Here is a 20,929-nt window from a genome sequence, read left to right on the forward strand (position 1 = left end):
TCAATGGGTCGGGTTTACCTGGACCCTCATCCGGGACCAAACCCTTTAGGGTCCGGGTATGGTGACAAATACGCAGACCTGATTAAGACCCAGATTCGGTCCGATTAATACATTGACCCAGGTATAGTTGGTGAAATTTTATACCAGACGCGGGCTCGACCCGAGTTCAGATTAGGCCCCATATTTTTTCAATGGAAAAAATATTATTTTACCATGTATAATCCCGGTCTCGTTCTAGTCGTTATCGGGTCTGGGTATGGTTTCTCTTATAGTAGACCCGGGTCCGGACCAATACCATAAGCCCGAGTGAAAAAGAGCGAGGCGTGGAAATTTAACGGCAAATTGAGGGCCAGCTGAAACCGCGCTACTTATTCCGAGTGGTGGAAGATGAAGACCCTCATGTCCTCGAGAAAGGATTAGGAATTCTAGCGCTTGCGAAATCAAAATTTTCTAGGGTTTCTGCAATTCCCCATTTTCTTCTTCTAGGATCCCCCCCCTTCTCTCTCTTTTTCGGAGGGGGAAGGAAGGGATGGAGGAGGAAGGGCTGTTCAACGGCGGTCTGCTCTACCACGAGGTACAGGAATCGAAACTCTGCGCGGTCCATTGCGTCAACGCGGCCCTGCAGGGGCCCTTCTTCTCTGAGCTCGATCTCGCCGCCCTCGCCTCCGATCTCGACCGCCGGGAGCGCCAGATGATGCTGGAAGGCGGGGAGGAGTCGGAGGAGTTACTCTCTTTTGACGCCGAGGGCTCGCATAACGTCTCCATGGATGGCGATTTCAGTATTCAGGTTGGTGTCTCCTTCCTCTCCCTTCTTTTCTTTTTTATTTGCCCACCCAATTTCTCTGATTGTAAAGAATTGGTTTCCTATGCAAATTGTCCAAGCCTTGCTGGCTCTGCATGCCGTATGCCGTATTACCCCTGGCCCTCAGGGAGTTGCTACGCATCGGCTTGCGCAAAGGGTGACGCCCCTGACATTTGAACCTAGACCGCCTGCCTAGCGGCCTAGGTCCCATCCCACTACGCCAAACCCCTTTGGGGCAGATTGTAAAAAATTGGTTAAAAAAAGAAAAATCGGTTTTGTTTGGTAAAAGAGTGTTACCGTGGTGAGCATATCCAGCACATTGATCCTGGCAGCACAAATGAAGGCAGGAAAGAGTGTTACCGTGGTGAAGATGGTAAGTCAAGAAGTCAGGAAAATCAAGATAGTAAGAAGGAAGATTATTGTAGTAAAAATGGTAAAAGAATCAAGGATAACACTTGCTACTTCACTCAGTCATCAAATGAAAGAAAAGAAGATTATGATAAGAACGTGCATGCTGCAATTCTGGAGAGGATATATTCTCCAGAATTTTCAAAATCATAGTTGATTGATTTTTGCTCTCTCCTATTGTATCGTCCATTCTAGATGGTAATTTCTCATATCTATTCTGTATTTATTCTGTGGTTGAGATTTGAATAATTAGAGAGAAAGTGAGAGAACTTCCTACCGTGGGCGTAGGCCTGATAGTGCACAACCATGTTATATTTTGTGTCCTTTTCATTTCCAGTTTTACTTTATGGTAATCAGAGCTGTAGAGTGACAGGTTCAGCTTCACTCTTCTCGCTCAAATTCAAGTCCCTCTTTATCCTCAACTCCCTATCTGCACCCCTGCACTTTGAATGTTGCAAACTTCTTGTCTTTAAGGTTGAATCATTGCAACTTTTTGTTGTGGAGGATGCAAATTATGGCTCTTATTGGGAGTCAAGGTATGCAGGGATTTCTCATTGGTGAGACTCCCATGCCGAGCAGGGGGATGGTTTCTAGACCTATCGAAGCCACAAGGGAGGTTCATAATTCGACATATGTCACTTGGCACTGATCTGATAGACTCTTGAAGGGCTGCATCATAGGCACGCTTTTTGAAAGAGTGCTTTGTGTCATCGTGGGGCTAGATATGTTGAAGGAAATCTGGATAGCACTTGTGGATGCCTTCACCCAAGATTTACAAGAAAGGGGTTTTTACCTTACTCAGCTAATGACTGCCCTCAAGAAAGGATGGATAACACTTGTGGATGCCTTCACCCAGTGTTGTGTTCTAGGTGGGCCTAGGTTAGGTTTGGGGCTTAGGTAAGCTCGATTAGGTCTAGGTTTAGTCAAATTAAAAATCGGCTAGGCAGGGTAGGTTGGTTTTGACAGGTTTCAGTAGAAAAATTGGTACACCTAAACAGTGTGGAGAAAAAATCCTAAATTTGGAGGGAATGTTCCAGACACCTTAGGAAAGGCACAAGCACAAACCATTTTTTAGGGTCGGACGACATAGGGATAGGTCGGTACGGTTTCTGGAATGGGACAGACAAACAAGACAGAACAAAGGTCAGACTGGGGTTTGGGGATGGACACACCCTGTTTGTAAATTCGATATCTCAAAATTGAGATATGATAAAATTGTGATTTTTGGATGGTTCGAATTAGATAGCCTAAGGAAGCTTGAGTCCAAATTTTAGACCAGTTCACAGTTTTGGCTGGGATTAAGGTACGATAGAGGTCTAGAGAGTGATATAAATACTTGAGACACCTTCGTAAGAAAGGTTGATCAATAGAACCATGACTGACAGAGCTTCTACGTAGAATTCCAAGGTAGGGATCACTCCACAACGAAGATATGAGTATGAGAAGGGCTTGGGCCCTTAGAAGGGTTTAAGGACCAACCTAGGGAGGTTTGGCTTCACATGGATCACAAAGAGAAGAGAGAAAAACATGAGGTAGGAGATAGAGAAGAGAGAGAAGAATAAGGGTGAGAGAGAAACGTTTGGAGGGAGAGGGACGTGTGTATATATATATATATATATATATATATATAGAGAGAGAGAGAGAGAGAGAGAGAGAGAGAGAGAGAGAGAGAAACTTTAATATCTTATTCAATGCTTAAAAGGGGAACCCCAACCCTCTATTTATAGAGTAGAGGTCTGGAGTCTAATCCTAAACTAATTGTGACTTCATAAAGAATCATACTAAAAATAAGAAACTTAATAAGCGAGAGGCTCCTAGAGGCCAATCTCTATCAGGACTCCTACATTAATTAAAGCTCCTAAATAATTAAGACTCTAGATAATTAATAACTAATTAATTTCAAGAAGGATCAAGGAAGCCTCTGAAAGTGGGGGATGCTGCATGATGGTCTCTTGGTTCATGCCCCCTACGTGGGCCCTGTCGGGTGACCATCTTTGGTTTTAACACAGACATGTGTCAGACTCTCCTTTCTTTTGGTATAGACATGTGCCCATTGACTTTTTTACATGTGAGGAGGACACGTCACCTGCCACATCGCCCCTTATGGGTCCCACCTAAGCCTGGATGACCCACATGCCTGTAGGGAAAGGCGTGTGGATCCTAGAGCTCGGATCCACACCATTTTCTGAAATTCGGGCACAAGAAAGAGTGTTTTACCTTGTTCAACAAATGATTACCCTCAAGAAAGGATCCAATGCACCTACCAAATATATTCCAAAGTTTAAGAGTATATGTGACGACCTTGATACTATAAGAAATCATGTGGAGGACAAGGCCTCATCCAGGGGTTTGAGCCATTTGTGTTGTCTATACTGAGGCAACATGTGCTCTCTTGCAAGTATGTTGTATCGCTTCTACAAGGCTATGAAACCCACAACACTTTTGACACTCGAGCTCAACCAAAGATGACCTATTATGGCCAGCATGATTAAGGGCATCATAGAGGAGGAAATCCGCTCTTGAATTCAAGAGGGTGTAGATTCGTCCAAGGTGGAAGAGGAAACAAACAACAACAAGGTGGGCAAGAGGGTCAACAGAAAGATGGTCAGAACAATTAGAACTTTGCATCAAAGAATGAAAATTGAGGAAAAGAAAAGAATGAAAATGTGGTTTGTCAGATTTTTAACAAGAAGAATTTTACAACAATAAAATGTTTTAACCATGCCTTTTAGCAGAAGATCCTTCTCAAGAGCTTCCTGCCATGACTATTGTCGACAATCAAGACTCAGAGTGGTTCTCCGATCCAGGTGCCACATCTCCCATGACAAGTAACCCAGGTAAGCTCTTCAACTTAAAACCATATGTTGGATCGGATTTTGTCATGGTTGGGAATGACCAAGGATTGGCCGTTACCCATATTGGAAAGCCTAAGATTAACTCTAAACTGTCTCCCATTGTTTTGAAAAACACTTTGTGTTCCCGAGATAAAAAAAGAATCGTTATTCGTGAGTCAACTCACTACTGATCTGCCATATGATTTCAAGATCTCATCTAATGGTTATTCAATTAAGGATAGGAGGTCAAAACGAGTAGTAGGATGGAGAGGAGACGAGGTCATACTGATTTTTTTTAACAGATTCCAGAAGGTTTCAGAGAATAAATGGCATCAGTGCCTCAAACATCCACAGATGAGTACCGTTCATTATTTACATTGAAGAAAGGTTATTATTATTGATGTTTCTTATCACAAGATTAAAGGATTTGTGTGTACTAGTTGTCAAATGGGAAAGTCATGTAGACTTCCCTTCATTTCTTCGGAGAACTCATGTGATAAGCCTTTTATTAAAGTTCATTCTGATTTATGGGGTGCCAGCCCCAGTCGTTTCTCCTGATAAGCATAGGTATTATTTTGTTTTTGTTGATGACTACAATTGTTTCTCATGGATCTACCCACTTAAAGAAAAAATCTGTTTTTTCAGCATGATCATTCATTTTCATTTCTTTGGAGAACTTGTGGTAAGCCTTTTATTAAAGTTCATTCTGATTTATGGGTGCCCAGCCCCAGTCGTTTCTCATGATAATCATAGGTACTATTTTGTTTTTGTTGATGACTGCAGTTGTTTCTCATGGATCTACCCACTTAAAGAAAAAATCTGACTTTTTCAGCATGTTCATTCATTTTCATAAATATATTGAATGCCAATTTGATGCTGAAATTAGATTATTTCAATCGAATAGGGGGTAGAGAATATTTAAACTCCAAGTCTGTTAGCTACCTCGATGGTCTCAATGTTAAACATCCGATTTCTTGTCCGAAGACGCCACAACAAAAATGGGGTCTCCAAACACAAACATAAGACTATAACCGTTCTTGACCTTACTATGCTGATTCACGCCAACTTGCCAAAACTATTTTTTGGTGGATGCTTTCTCTTCAGCAGTTTTTTTAATAAATAGACCCTGCCTATTCTAGTCTTCTGGTGTTTGGTTATAGGTGTTTCCCATATCTACAGGTGTATGCTAAGAACAAGTTTGATCCTAAGTCATTGCCTTGTGTGCTTTTGGGCTATACTACTAAATACAAAGTTTACCGATGCTTATACCTGGTCACTGGAAAAATCTTTGTTTTCACAACATGTTGTCTTCGATCAAAACATCACGTATGTCAGGATAGAGGCAGCCACATTATATCAAGATGTTAACGTTGAGGGTGAGGCTACAATCTTTAATGATTTGGAAAATGTTGACTTTCCTAACAAAAAGAGTGCAGGAAATGATGATGCAGTGGGTCATGACAGTAGAATATGGGCAGCCTCGAGCCATCTGCAACCATCATTAATCAGCCTGATTATGAGGAATGCCCTGTTGATGCCAGAATTGCAGAAAATCAGCAGCATGATGTCATAGTTGAAGAAACGACAGAACCCAATGTCGAAGAACATTCAGCTGATAACAATGATAGCATTGGAGATGAAATTGATCATAAAGTGGTCAAAATAATACTTTCTGAACCATGACCACACGCAACATGCATGGGATTTATAAACCTAATCCTAAATATGCCCTCATTAGAAAATGGTAAAAAATTCCCAAATAAGCCAAGGCAATCAAAACAACTCTAGCTCATCCTGGGTGCTGAGTTGCTATGATTGATGAGCTTTATGCACTTGCTGTCAATAAGACTTGGGATTTGGTGCCAAGGAAACTGAGTATGAATATCTTCAGTTCAAAGTGGGTATACAAAATTACCAAGTCAATCTTAAACCTGATGAGACGTTAGATTGATTGAAGGCCAGAATCCAGATTAGTGGCATGAGGCTTCACTCAAATAGAGGGAGTTGAATTTTATGAAACATTCTCTCTCGTTGTTCGCATCAGTAGTCATAAGAACTGTGCTTACAGTTGCCACCGTCAAAGGATGGGAAATGAGACAAGTTGATGTGAGAAATGCCTTTCTCCACAAAAATCTCAATGAGACTGTTTTTATGAATCAGCCACCAGGGTACGAAGACAAAATTTTCCCGACCACATGTACCACTTGAAAAGACATTATATGGCTTTAAACAGGCCTCTTGTGCCTTGTTTGATTGATTGAGCATATTTCTTCTCAATGAAGGCTTTTTTTTTCTAGTGTTACAGATCTCTCCATGTTCATTTGTCTTCAAGACAAAGAAACTATTACTCTATTAATTTATGTTGATGACATGGTTCTTGTTGGAAGGAATAAGTTTTTTATTCAAGAGTTTTTTCATCAAATTTGGCTAGGAATTTGCTATGAAAGACCTATGGTATTGAAGTATCCCTTTCCAACAAAGAAATTTTCCTATGTTAAGCTAAGTATGTGCATGATCTTCTAGAACATGCAAATATGCAAGATTGTAAACCTCTCTCCACTCCAATGGCTTCAAAAATTCCTAATTGGGAAGTGAGTGCTTTTGAAGATCCGACTCATTATGAAATTATGTAGGTAGTGGTGGGCAACGGGCTAGGCGGCCCGATGGACCAAGCCGACCCGGCCCACCATGGGCCAGGTTTGGGTCAAGGTTTTAGTCCCGAGCCCATTAGCTACCGGGCCGAAACTGTAATGAAACAAGAACAAGAGCAACCGATTACCTTTTATGAGCTTTATAAGAAGACAACCACATCACAAATGGACCACTAATGAGTCAATGCACATCACCCACACAATGGTCAAGAGAGGAGAAAATAAATGCTCTTGTATTACAAATGCTTGAGAAAACATAGAAAAGATACAAGGGGAGAACCCTTATTTATAACAAGAGGAAGAGATAGGGATCAACCCAACTAGCTCTTGGGCTGCCCTTGGAGCAACTCCAAGAGCTAGTTGGAGTTGTCCCAATTGATGACATCAAAAATTAAATGGTAAAAAATAAAAAGTAAATAAAAGGTATAGTTAGCTCCTAATGGGTTGACCTCTATTACAAATAAAATGATCGAAATACCCCTGATGGGTATTTCAGTTTATATATATATATATATATATATATATTAGAAGCACAATCTTAACACCCTCTCTCAAACTCACAATGTAACAACCGAGAGTTTGCCAAGTAAGAAGTAAAATCTAGATGACGGGAGCGTTTTAGTGAAGAAGTCCGCTAGTTGATATTTAGATGGTATATCTGGCAACATGATGGTTTTATTTAGAAATTCCTCACGAACGTAGTGACAATCCATTTCAATGTGTTTGATCCTTTCATGAAATGTATGATTGCTTACCATATAAATTGCGCTCTTGTTGTCATAACATAATCTCGACGGTTTTGCAATGTGAACTCCCAAGTCTTCTAACAATTGTCTCAACCATACTAATTCAGACGTAGTTGTCGCCATGACACGATACTCTGCTTAAGTGGAAGAGAAGGACACCTTCTTCAGCTTCTTGCATTTTCATAAAATTAGATAATCACATTAAAAAAACAATAACTAGTGGTTGAGCGCCTGCCACTAACATCCCCTTCCCAATCAGAATCAAATGATTTCTAACGAGGAAGATGATAAAAGAAATAACCCATACTTAATAGAATCTCTAATATATCTTATAATTGTCATTACAATACTCATATGAACTGTAGTGAGAGCATGTTGAAATTGAGTAATAGAATGAATAGCATTAGAAATATCAAGATGAGTAATAGAGATGTAAGATAAAGCTCCAATCATTTGTCTATATGGAGTTTGATTCTTCAGAGGTTCTCATCATCTGTCTTCATCTTTGCGTTGATGACCTCTGGAGTATCAACTTGTTTTTCATCTGAGAGTCCTGATCGTTTGATGATCTCTACTGCATACTTAGTCCAAGTAACCACGAGGTGAGTAATCCACTTCTGTTTCAAGAAAGTACTGTAAAAAACAAAGATCTGTTATATCAAAGTTTTCTTTGAGCACATCTTTGATATGATTAACTCTTTGCTTATCACCTCCTATGATAATCATATCATTAGCGTAGAAAAGTAATATCACCTTTTTGTATTAGAGGATTTAACAAATAATGCAATGTCAGTATAAAAAGATTTAAAACTAAGTTGTGTCGTAATACTAATGAATCAATCATACCAAGCCTTGGGGGCTTGTATTAGGACATATAAAGCTTTCCGTAACCAAAGAGTTTTTCCATGTGGTAAACTTAATCTTGGTGGAAGATCTATGTAAACTTCTTCATTGAGATTGAGATTATCATTTAAAAAAAATATTTTTTACATCCATTTGAAAAATGAGTCATTTTTAATAAATATTATAAAAATAAGAGTTTTTACAGTAGTCATGCAAGCGATTGGGGAAAATTTATCATCATAGTCAATTCTATATTCTTTATTATATCCCTTGGCTACTAGTTTGACTTTATATCTTTCTAATGTCCCATCACTTTTGGTTTTAATCTTGTAGACCCATCTACATCCTATAAATTTCTTTTTTTTGGATAATGTTTGAATTTTTCAAGTTTTTTGCCTTTTCTAAAGCCTCCAATTCATCATTTATTGCTTTAATCCATTCTTGATGATTTTTAGCATCATGGTAAGATGATGGTTCTACGTACGAGTGTACACCATTAAACATGCTGTATAATTGAGTTTAAAGGAATCATAAGATACAAATCTACTAAGAGCCTTTGAAATTCTCATAGATCTTATAATATGATAAAAATCTAAATCTTGATTTTAAGAATATATTTCTAAAGCACATGGGGGATGGTTTTCGGTACGTCGAGTATAGATTTAAATTTGGTTATGAGGTTCGTCTATATTACCAAGACTCTCATTTTCATTCCCATATGCATCATGAGTGTCCTCATTGTCACTCTCATGCATATCATAAATGTCATCACAACTTACATGCTTATTGGTAAAAGCAAAGTAAAAAAGAAATGAATAGTCACAATGCTCTTGGTTTTTTTCTTTTCTAAATCCATTATTGTTTTCAAGAAATGTGACATTTCTTGAGACATATAGTTTGTTCATTTTAATTTCATAACATCTATATCATTTTTTTTTTGTATAGCTTTGAAAAACACAAGGAATAGCTTTTGCGAAAAGTTTGTCATTTTTGTTGGTAAGGACAAAGCATTTACATCCAAAGACTCTCAATCTTTTGTAATCAGGAGATATTTCAAATAATTTTTCAATAGGTAAAATATTTTTGATAGTTTTTTACGACATTCTATTTATCAATAAACTACCATAAAAGCGACTTCAACCCAAAACATTTTTGGAACATTTCTTGATATAAGAAGTGTTCTATTAGTCTCAACAATATGTCTATGCTTCATTTCGGCTAGTCCATTTTGTTAAGGGATATAAGGACATGATTTTTTGGTGAATAACCCCATGTAGGCTTAGTTGTCATAGGTGCTAGGCGGAGCCTAAGCGATAAGCCCCTAAAAAGGCCTAGGCAGGTTTTAGGCGGTACTTCAAATAAAAAAATTAAAAAAACATAATAAAAAACATGTATATAACATAAAATCAATCAACAATAAGAAATAAACAAATAATATATTCAACACTGTAAAGCAATTATATTACATAACCTTAACTTGCTCAAACAAATTAAGAATAAATTAACAATTAAATAAACAAACAATACAACTAACAATGTGAAGAACAATACACAAAAAATAAAATCATGTATACAAAAAAATTAACAACAACAATAGATATAATACAAGCAATAGACAAATAATGCCTTTTTCATCTTTTTCTCAACAATAGACATAATTCCAGCAATGGACAAATAACATGTCTTCTCCTCTTCCTTCTTCTTCTCCTTAAAGAAGAAAACAAATGATATGTCTTAAAAAAAAATCTTTAAAAACTAAAATAAAAAAAGCCTAGGCAGTCGCAGCCTAGGCGGTGATATAGGGCCCCACTGCCCAAACCTGGTCACCCAGGCTGTGGGGTTGCTCCTAGGTTGCCTAGGCGCCACCTTTGACAACTAAGCATGTATGTTAAGATAGTTTTTGAAATCCTTTGATACAAATTCTCCTCCGAAATCAGTTCTAAAGATTTTAATATTGATTTTGAATTGCGTCTTTGTATAACAATCAAATTTTTGGAAACAATCAAATACTTCAGATTTGTTGTTTAAGAAAATATATCCAAGAGTGTCTACTATAATCATCCACAAAATAACATAATAAGATACTTCTCCTTTAGATATAACCGGAGTTGGTCCTCATATATTTGAATGTACCAACTCAAATGATTTTTTTGATATAAAATGACTAGACCCAAAAGGTAACGATTTCATTTTACCAAGGATGCAATCTTCACAAAAAAATTCCTTTCTTTATAATTTGAGAGAAATGAAAACAAATGCAATTTTGACATACTAAGATGTCCTAGTCTTTTGTGCCAATTTTCTATATCGTCCTTTTTCACAAAATTACAAAAAATAGTTTTTAACATAGAGATCTCTCCTATGATCTCACTAAATCGGCTTTCTGGACCGGAGATCCTGTATCAAATAATCATTAGGTGAAAACAAGATTATGCATCCATGATTTGCAATTTGGGAAACATGTAGGAGGTTTAAATTCAATTTTGGTACTATTCTAATATTGGGTATAAAGAAAGTTTGATGTTTTTGTAAAGTCTCAAAACTTTTGATTTTTAAAGAAGTTTCGTCGGCTGATGAAACATATGAATCATTTGGGTTAGTATGGACTCATTAGGAGTCACAAAAAGAAGCATCAGAATCAAGAATCCAAAAAGTCTTACCGGGGGTCAATGCATGTAGACACGACTGCTCTCGAGAGGGAAAAAACTTGATTTTTGAACATTGGTTATAATGCCTCTACGAGTTGTGCCAAAGATAATGAGCCGATGCTTTTGGAGTCATCTACACCATTTCTTTCAAGAGATGGTCCCACTGAAGCTACCTTATTATCATGTATTTGATCTTCTCTCATTTTTTTAGGGCAAAATGACTTGATATGACCTGACTCATAGCAATGATAGCATATCAATTTGTCACTCTTCTTATATTCTTGGTCGCTTCTTTTATCGTTTTGGCTCCTCCCGTAGTCATTAAAATTTCTTTTATTCTCATTACTTCTTCTACAGTGAGGAGGCTTATTGTTAAAATGTAAAATGTAACATATATAATATATATAATAATAATAGAATATAATAATATTATTCTATTTTTTTTACTTTCTCTTTTTTCTTTTCTTTTATTTCTTTTTATTTTTATATATTGTCTAGTTCATTTTGAACTAGACATTGTATTCTAGTCAAGTCCCAACTAAGACTTGACTAGGAATATAGTCGTTGGACCTAGTCCAATGGTTGTATTTAGAGTCGTTAGACTAGGTCCCTTGACTCTCAAGGAGAGCTCTCCTTCATCTCTTCCACTTGTATAAATAGGGGTGATCCCCCTCCACTTTGTATCAATGCTTCTTAAGCATTTCTTGTGAAGAAATAAAGATTTATTATTTTAGTGTATTCTTTCATTTTTACCCTTTTATAGGTTATGCTTAAGTGTCTTCAATAGGCACTCTTTTGAATAGCTCGTGCTTTTGTGGAAGACCACTATTTCATTACATAGTATCAAAGTCTTGAAGAACTTTCGATCTTGAAGATTTTCTCCTCGTTTTTTATGCTCCCTTTGCAAAGAGTGATTTATCTTCGTGTTCGTGATTCAAGGGATTGTTTTGGAGAAGGAAAGGACTTTTGAGGAAGCTTGACTATGAAATTTTGTGGTTGTGCTCATTCTTATCCTCTCTTACCTTTTTCTTTCTCTCTTTTTCTTCACTTATCTATTCTTTCTTTTCTCACCCTTGTAAAAGATGGATGACAATGATAAGATCACCATTATACCCATGAAATTAAATGACACCAACTATCTAATGTGGGCTTCAATCATGAAGCATCACATTTGGAGAAAAGGGTTGTGGGGTATAGTAGATGGTTCCGATTCGGAACCAAAACTAATTCTCACAAAAGTTGAGAATGACAAAGAAGTACTTGTCACGGAAGGAGAGAAGAATAAGGCATTGACAACCTATGAGAAAAAATAGAAAGAATGGAGAATAGGGCACTCCAAAATTATGTTATGGCTAATTAATTGCATTGACATTAAGAAATGCTCTAGTTTTGCTAAATTGAGCATGCCGATAAAACTTGGGAATATCTTAAAAATATGTATTCCCTTAAAGATATTGCACATCTGTGCATTTTACAAAGCAAAGTCTGGATGATGACTCAAAAGGACAAAACTATTAGAGAATATTACAATGAGTTATCTGAACTTTGAGAGGAATTAGTTCTTCTTGAGCCAAAATGACATTGTTCCGAAGATATCAAGCTTCGCCAAAGGCAACTCGATATGAAATATTTTTATCAATTTATAAACGGTTTAAGATCGGAATTTGAGTAGACCAAATCGGCTCTTCTACATCGTGAAAAAGTTTCTTCTATCATTGATACTATAGAATAACTAACTATGGAGGAAAACAGACTTAGGAAGAATACTCCAAAAACTAAAGATGACTCTGTTCTAGCTGTGTCTAGACCGGGTAACTATGTGCGCACTTATAGGCTTCTCATTTTGCTTGACAAGGTGGTAATTTTGACAAAAAAAAGTCATTTGTCATCATTGTCATGAACTGGGGCATTATAGGCATCAATGTTCTAAGCTAAAGAGAAAAGACGAAAAAAAGTTGCATCGGTCGGATCAGAATCAAAAGATCAAGATGCACCGGTATCTATGGCTTAATTGATGAAAATTCTTCAACCTCTTCTCAAAGGAGCATCCTCCTCAATTGAAGCCTCAACTGGAGCAGTTGTTTCATCATTATCCGATCTCAGTAACTTTCCTTGGCTCCTTGACTCTGGTGCTTCTTTTCATATGACCCCAAATGTCAATAGTTTATCCGAATGTTTTAAAAGTAACTCAAGTGTGTTAAAAGTTTTCACAGCTGATGGTACCTCTCTTGAAATAGAAGGAAGATAAAATTTTGAAAAACTTCTTAAAACAATTTTTTTTTTATTCCAGAAGTTAGATATATTCCTAAAGTGAATTTAAACCTTTTGTCTGTTTCTAAAATATTTGATTATGGGTGTAATATCTCCTTCTCTTCTCATGGTTGTTCGGTACATGATCACCAGTTAGGAAAGCTGATTGGGAAATGACATAGAGAAGGAGGACTCTATTATATGAATGTTTTGGAATTGCCTTAGAATGCTTTCTGTTATAATGTTCAGAAACTAGAGTTGGATTTATAACACAAAAGACTTGGACATCCTCATATGTTTAAAATCTAAATTTTTCTAAGTTTAGGAAAATTTTGTAATTTTTAAAGTTTTGCTTGTAAAGGCTGTATCCTTGGCAAAATGAAAAAATTACCATTTCATGATAGAACTTTTGTTTTCTCTAGACCACTTGAATTAATACATTAAGATGTTTAGGGCTCTGCACCAATTATTTCAAAAGGTGGATATGCATATTATGTGATTTTTGTCGATGACTTTTCTAGGCATACTTGAATTTACTTCCTTAAGTATAAATATGAAGTTTTTTTTTCACATTTTCAAACATTTCATAAAATGGTTAAAAATAAATTTTAAAATGCTATTTTCATTTTTCGCACTGTTTCAGGAGAAAAATTTATGTTCAAAGAATTCAAAGACTATCTTAACTTACATGGCATCACACATCAAATATCTTGTCCACGTACACCACAAAAAAATGGCCTGGCAGAACAAACACATCGACGCATCATGGAAACTACTAGGACCTTGTTAATAGCAAATCAAGTTTCAAAAGATTTTTGGGCGGAAGCTGCACTAAATGCTACCTATCTTATTAATTGAATGCAATATTCTTCTTTGGAAAACATAACTTATATGGTACAGAATGTTGGGCTGCCAAGAGACATCATATTCAAAAAATGAGTGTAGCTGAGATGCGGATGCTTAGATGGATGTGTGGAAATACAATAAAAGATAAGATTCGGAACGAAGAGATACGTAAGAAGGTAGGTGTTGCACCCATTGAAAATAAGATGCGAGAGAATCGTTTACGGTGGTTTGGACATATTCGGCGAAGGCCTAATGATGCTCCAGTTAGAAGGTTGGAGAAATGGGAAAATATATTAGTTAAAAGAGGTCGGGGTAGGCCTAGGAAGACTTGGATGGAGATGATAGGAAAGGATATGAATGCTTTGAACCTCACCGAGGACATGGCGTTGGATAGAAATGATTGGAGGAAAAGGATTCATGTGGAAGACCCAAAATGAATTTCTTTTTTGGTTCATATCGCTGACCCCAATTGTTTTGGGATAAAGGCGTAGTTGTTGTTGTTGTTGTTGTTGGAAAACATAACTTCAATTGAAAAACTTGTCAACTTATCTCTTGATTATTCTAGATTAAGAGTCTTTGGAAGCAAGTAATTTGTTTTCACCAACAAGAAAGACAAACTCTCTCCCCGTGCGATTCCTTGTGCCTTCTTAGGATATGCCGATAATAAAAAAGGTTATAGGTGTTTTGATTTCTAAAATAGAAAATTATATGTATCAAGAAATGTATCTTTCCTAGAGAAAGAAAGTTTTTTTGAATTCAAAAAACCCAAGGAACTCACTGAATATTCCTTTTTAATAGATTTGACTTCAAAATCCAATGACTGAGATCTTGAATGTTACTTTGACAATGAATAAAGTCCTATTGTTGTTGAACATAATATTGATAATGAAGAGCAAACCCATAGGGACGTTAGTCTACATTATTTAAGACGTAGAGAGTCAAATCTTTCATGTGCATTAGAAAAATATTCTGAAGTACCAATCAAAAGGTCATCTTGAATTTCTAGACCTCTTGGATAATTTGTGTCATACGAATCCTTTTCACCCACATACAGGTGTGTTATTGCATTAATACAATCATATATAGAACCATCATCCTATTCTCAAGCAAAAAACCATATAGAATGGGTAAAAGCCATGAAAACAGAATTGAACACATTAGAAACGGCTAACACTTGGACTATTCAAGATATTTCTTCAGGTAAGAATCCTACAGGCTGCCGATGGGTTTACAAAGTCAAAACCGAGAGTGATGAAACTCTTGAAAGGTATACAACTCGTTTAGTGGCCAAAGGATATGCCCAAGAGTACGCCATCGATTATGAAGAAACTTTTGCCCCTGTTGCTCGTATGACCACTGTCAGAACTTTAATAGCTTTAGCCTCTATTAGAAAATAACCCATACTTCGGATGTCAAAAATATTTTTCTCAATGAAAGTTTAATTGAAGAAGTGTACATGGAAGCTCCACCTGGTATTAGTATCCCAAGGGTAAAACTCTTCATTTAGAAAAAGTTGTTTATGGTCTTAAACAAACACCAAAAGCCTAGTGTGATGGATTTAGTCGTGTTATGCTTGATATTGGTTTTCAATCTTGTTCAACAGACACTGCTTTATTTATTAAGAATTCTGATGTAGGCATTATTGTCCTCCTTCTCTATGTAGACGATATGATCATCACTGGAGGCGACAAAAAGAGACTTGCAAACATCAAAACTCTTCTTAAAACTTATTTTGAAATGACTGACTTAGCTTTATTAAGATATTTTTTAGGAATTGAAGTTGCTTATTCCCCTCGTGGGTATTTAATATCTCAGTCTAAATTTGTCTTTGATATTGTTTTCAGGTTTGGAATTACAGATGACAAGAAAGTAGACACTTCAGAGGTTGTCAACATCAAAATGAGGATTGATGATGAAGAACCTCTTGATGATCCCACTCCTTATAGACAACTTACCAGAGTACTTTCCTATCTCTCTATTACTAGGCTAGATATAGCACACGTTGTACACATAACTAGTCAATTTCAATATGCCCTCACCTCTGTTCACATGGAAGCAGTCTTGCATATTATTAGATACATAAAGTTCTCTCTTTCACGAGGACTCTTCTTATCTGCTTCTTATCTTTAGATTTAATTGCCTATACTGATGCAGACTAGAGAGGTGATCCCAATAATAAACACTCAACCACTGGTTTTTGAGATTTTTTAGGTAAATCCTTAATTTTATGAAGATGCAAAAAACAGCAGAAGGTCTCTCTCTCTTCCACTGAAGCTGAATATAGAGTCATGGCCACCACGACAATGTATGTAGTTTGGCTTAGACGTCTGCTAGTGGACATGGGAGTAGAAGTAACACAAGCAAGAATGTGCTGTGACAACAAGAGTGTGATCTATATTGCTAGCAACCAGACATTTCATGAACGCACCAAACATATTGAGATGGACTGTCACTACGTCAGAGAGTAATACCTACATGAAACTATTGATCTGCCCTATGTTACATCAGAATACCAATTAGCATTTTACTTTATCTTAAACAAACTTTCGCTCATTGTACCGTAAGTTTGAGGAGGAGTGTTAAAATGTAAAATATAACGTATACAATATATATAATAATAATATAATATTATTATTATATATATTTTTACTTTCTCTTTTTTTTTTTTTCCTTTTTTTTTATTTATTGTCTAGTTCATTTTGAACTAGACATTGTATTCTAGTCAAGTTCCAACTAAGACTTGACTAGGAATATAGTCGTTCCAACGACTATATTTAGAGTCGTTGGACTAGGTCCAGTGACTCTCAAGGAGAGCTCTCCTTCATCTCTTCCACTTGTATAAATAGGGTGATCCCCCTCCACTTTGTATCAATTCTTCTTAAGCATTTCTTATGAAGAAATAAAGATTTATTATTTTAGTGTCTTCTTCTATTTTTACCCTTTTATGGGTTATGCTTGAAGTGTCTCCAATAGACACTCTTTTGAAGATTTCTTGTGCTTTTGTGGAAGACCACTATTTCATTACACTTGTAAGCCTTTGTATGATTTTCGGGCCTTGACATAGCAAGCATGAATTCTTCCTCTTTAGAGGAGGAGGGTTTTTTCAACCTATTTTCCTCCATAGTTAATTCTTTAAGTATTTCAACTATGGTAGGTACACCTCCTTTATGATGAATGATCGATTTTGTCCCTTCAAATTTGGGCATATGCCCATTAACAAATTGGTAAAAGTGCTCCGTTCTAATTTGTTTTTTACGGAGTTCTACATCTTGTGGGCAGTGCCACTTTGGCTCTAAAAGGGTCAATTCATCTCAAAGAAGAGAGAGGATCTTGTAATATTCTCTAATGCTCACCTCTCCTTGGGTTATAGTTCTTAATTTATTTTGCACATTGCATATGTGAGCTATGTCCTTAAAACTATGCATATCTTTAAGATACTTCTATGCATCACTAGCAAAATGAAATTTTGCTAAGCTAGAGCATTTTTTGATGTCAGTACTATTGATGAGCCATTCAATTATCTTGGAATGACCCATCCTCCATTCCTTACATTTTTTCTCTTATATTGGATCGACTTCCTTTCCATTTTCTAATTTTGGAGAGTATAAGTTTATGATCTCTTTTGGTGCCTTCCACCAAACCCTATAGACCCATTTTCCTTATTTTATGTTTTACTATGGATGCCCATATTACATAGTTAGTATCGTTGAGCCTTACGGAAATAGCGACAATCACTTCTCTTTCATCCTTCATTTTTACAATAATGAGAGATAAAGGGAGAGAAGAGAGTAGGGGAGAAGATAGAAATGTTGTTGAAGATAACTTTGATGGTGTGCTTTCCAATGCAATGATCCCACAAACCGATGCTCCACCAATCTTACAATTCTCTTCTAGGTCTTTCCGAATGCATCACAATCCAAGAGCACAAAAGCTAATGAAACAAGAACAAGATCAACCGAGTACCTCTTATGAGCTTTATAAGAATACAACCACACCACAGTGGACCACTAATGCGTCAATGCACATCACCCACGTAAGTGTCAAGAGAGAATAAAATAAATGCTCTTGTATTACAAATGCTTGAGAAAGTATAGAAAAGATAAAGGGGAGAACCCCTGTTTATAACAAAAGGAAGAGCTAGGGAGCACAGAGCAGCTCCAACAGCCATCCCAAAATAAAAATGGTAAAAAACAAAAAATAAATAAAAGGTACAGTTAGCCCCTAATGGATTGACCTCTATTACAAAGTAAAATGATCGAAATGCCCCTGATGGGTTTTTCGATTTATATATATACACACGCACACACACATGAATATATATTAGAAGCACAATCTTAACAGAAACCTGGCCTGTTATATACGTGGGCCAGGTTTGGGTCAACCCGCGGGCTACCGGTCTGGCTCGATGGGCTTGAGCTATTTATTAATTTTAATAATATAAATTTTTTAAAAATTAATTAATTGCATAGTAACTTGGTAACTATTATTATTTACCTAATTAGTTACATTAATTTTATTAAAATTAAAAAGATAATTAGTTAGGTACATGGGAACTTGTTAATTATTTATTATTTACCTAATTAGTTGCACTAATTAGTTCGGTTTGGGCCGGGCTGGGCCAGGCCACACTTAAAGCTCCGCGGGCCGAGCTCTAAACGGGCCTGGGCTGGTCTAGCCCGATGCCCACTCCTAATTGTAGCGTCCCTGCAATACCTTACCATATCTCAACCAAAAGTCTCATATAGTGTTAATTATGTAAGTCAGTTCATGCGTACTATTGCTCTTATCAAGTGCTGAAACGCATTCTCAGATATATAAAAGGTACCACGGATTATGGATTGAAGATTCTTGCTCAAAGTTGTGTTTCATCTTAAGCTATTCTTCTTAGCGTTTTTCATGCCATGGTGAGATTAAAAGTATATTTTTCTGCATTGAAGTCTCTTCCTTTTTCAGTTGATATATAGTGTTTTCTAAATGAGATGTGGTGCTGAAAATAAGAACTTTTTTTCGTGTAAATTTAAGAGGCTTAAGGTTATCCTTGCACATCATTGCTGTGGTATTATTCAATCCTTGTCTGAATGTTGTAAGTCACTGCATTTCAATAGTTCATATACTCATAGCTATATCGATATTGCGTGTTAAGATACTCGTGATTGAGGCAATGGTATGTCAAATATGTGTATATTCACGTCCTTTTCCTTGGTTGATATCTTAACATTTTCTATTCGTGTGGGATGTTGAATAAAATGATTAATTTTCCTATATATGCTAGAAATGCTACTTTTAAGTTATCCACAAAGCTGCCTGTTCTATTATTCAACCATTTTTAAGACTATTAGTTCTATTTAGGTTCCATCAATCTATGCCTCTTAATGCAGTGTTTTGGTTTTTGCATAATAAGTTTGTGGGGGTGGATAACAACCACTTCTGTATGCACCTTTTGTTGGGTTCAACCCTTTCGGATTATAAACACCATTTCTGGTTTTGTCTCTCTACGCCTTTGAAGTTTGGAAAATAAAAACTCTCATAATTTTCTCATTACTTTTTGCTGCTTTCCTGGGTTGAATGATGTTAGGACTTCATGCTTGATTTGAGAAGTTGATCGGTATTGAAGAAATCATTCTCTCTCTCTCTCTCCACCCTGTGTGTGTGCGTGCCTGCCCACTTAGCTTAGATCTGCTCCTGTGGTTTAATTCTTGAATCTTGAGTGAATAATTAACAATGGTATATCCATGGTTTCTAGGTTCTGGAAAAGGCCTTGGATGTCTGGGATTTGAAAGTCATTCCATTGGAGTCACCTCTAGCCGGGGCTGCACAGGTTGATCCCCAACTGGAGAATGCTTTCATCTGTCACTTGCAAGACCATTGGTTCTGCATTAGAAAGGTGAATGGAGAATGGTACAATTTCGACAGTCTCTATGCTGCCCCTCAACATCTCTCCATGTTCTTCCTCTCTGCTTATCTGGATACTCTCAAGGGCGACGGCTGGAGCATTTTCTTGGTGCGAGGCCGTTTCCCAAAAGAGTGCCCTGTCTCATCGTCCGAGTCCCTCAATATGTTCGGACAATGGCTCACACCAGAAGATGCCGAGAGGATCACAAGGTCCACTAACCTCTCTCAGGTTTCTCCACATAATACAGAGTCTAAGCAGATTTCAGATCCATCACATATGGCAGTTATGCGTGCATTATTGGATAAGGAAGAACATGATTTGAATGCTGCCATTGCCGCGAGCTTGATGGACAGCAGTGCCACTGCAACGAGCAAAGACTGAGGCACCCAATAGGGGGGACTGTCAATGAGTTTTGAAACAAATTGGAGAAACAGTTTGTAAGTGATGAGTTTCTTTGGCCTGTGTCTGTTTTTGAAGGCATGCCTTGTTGAATTTCAAAAGGCTTACATGGTTACCTTGAACTTGAATTTATTTATGTATTGGGAAGAATAGGTCGATGCTGGGTCATTGCAGTTTTCAGACATCCACTTTTACCGGAATTCCCAAGAAGCTGTGATTGAAAATTACATAATTGGTTGTCCAGCTACTATTCACTTTTATTGCTGCTGGCAAATGTGTATTAACTTCCCAAAACTAATACAGGAAATGAAACTGCATGGTCTTGATGTGCATGAATGAGTCTTTGCGCAAGAAGGTGGTTTGAAATTTCACCAAATATTTGCATTACTTGCTGACATTATCGGAGGTTGGTTCCAGATTCTGCTTCAAATGTTTAAGTATTCAGATTGTGCATCTGAGTGGCATTGATGGCTGAAAAAATGAACAAGAGGCAACTGTTTTCTGGTTGTGTTCCAGTTATGTACTGTCTGGGAGACCATGTCTAGTGCGGGTGGACATTGGGCTGGGCTGCCTGAACCGACCAGGGGCCGTTAGGGTCTGACGCAGACC

The 20,929-nt window shown here is 37.0% G+C and overlaps 1 protein-coding gene across 1 annotated transcript; it reads left to right on the forward strand.

Moving 5' to 3' along the window:
• The first annotated feature begins 363 nt into the window (after window positions 1–363).
• LOC149828159 (putative ataxin-3 homolog) lies at window positions 364–20,652 on the forward strand. Its single transcript, XM_090017418.1, has 2 exons — window positions 364–787; window positions 19,772–20,652. The coding sequence occupies exons 1-2, from the start codon at window positions 530–532 to the stop codon at window positions 20,300–20,302; spliced, it is 789 nt and encodes a 262-aa protein (XP_089873544.1). The 5' UTR covers window positions 364–529; the 3' UTR covers window positions 20,303–20,652.
• Window positions 20,653–20,929: the final 277 nt, after the last annotated feature.

Source organism: Nuphar pumila, chromosome 9 (genome assembly GCF_984573655.1).
Source record: "Nuphar pumila chromosome 9, dmNupPumi1.hap1.1, whole genome shotgun sequence".
NCBI lineage: Eukaryota > Viridiplantae > Streptophyta > Magnoliopsida > Nymphaeales > Nymphaeaceae > Nuphar > Nuphar pumila.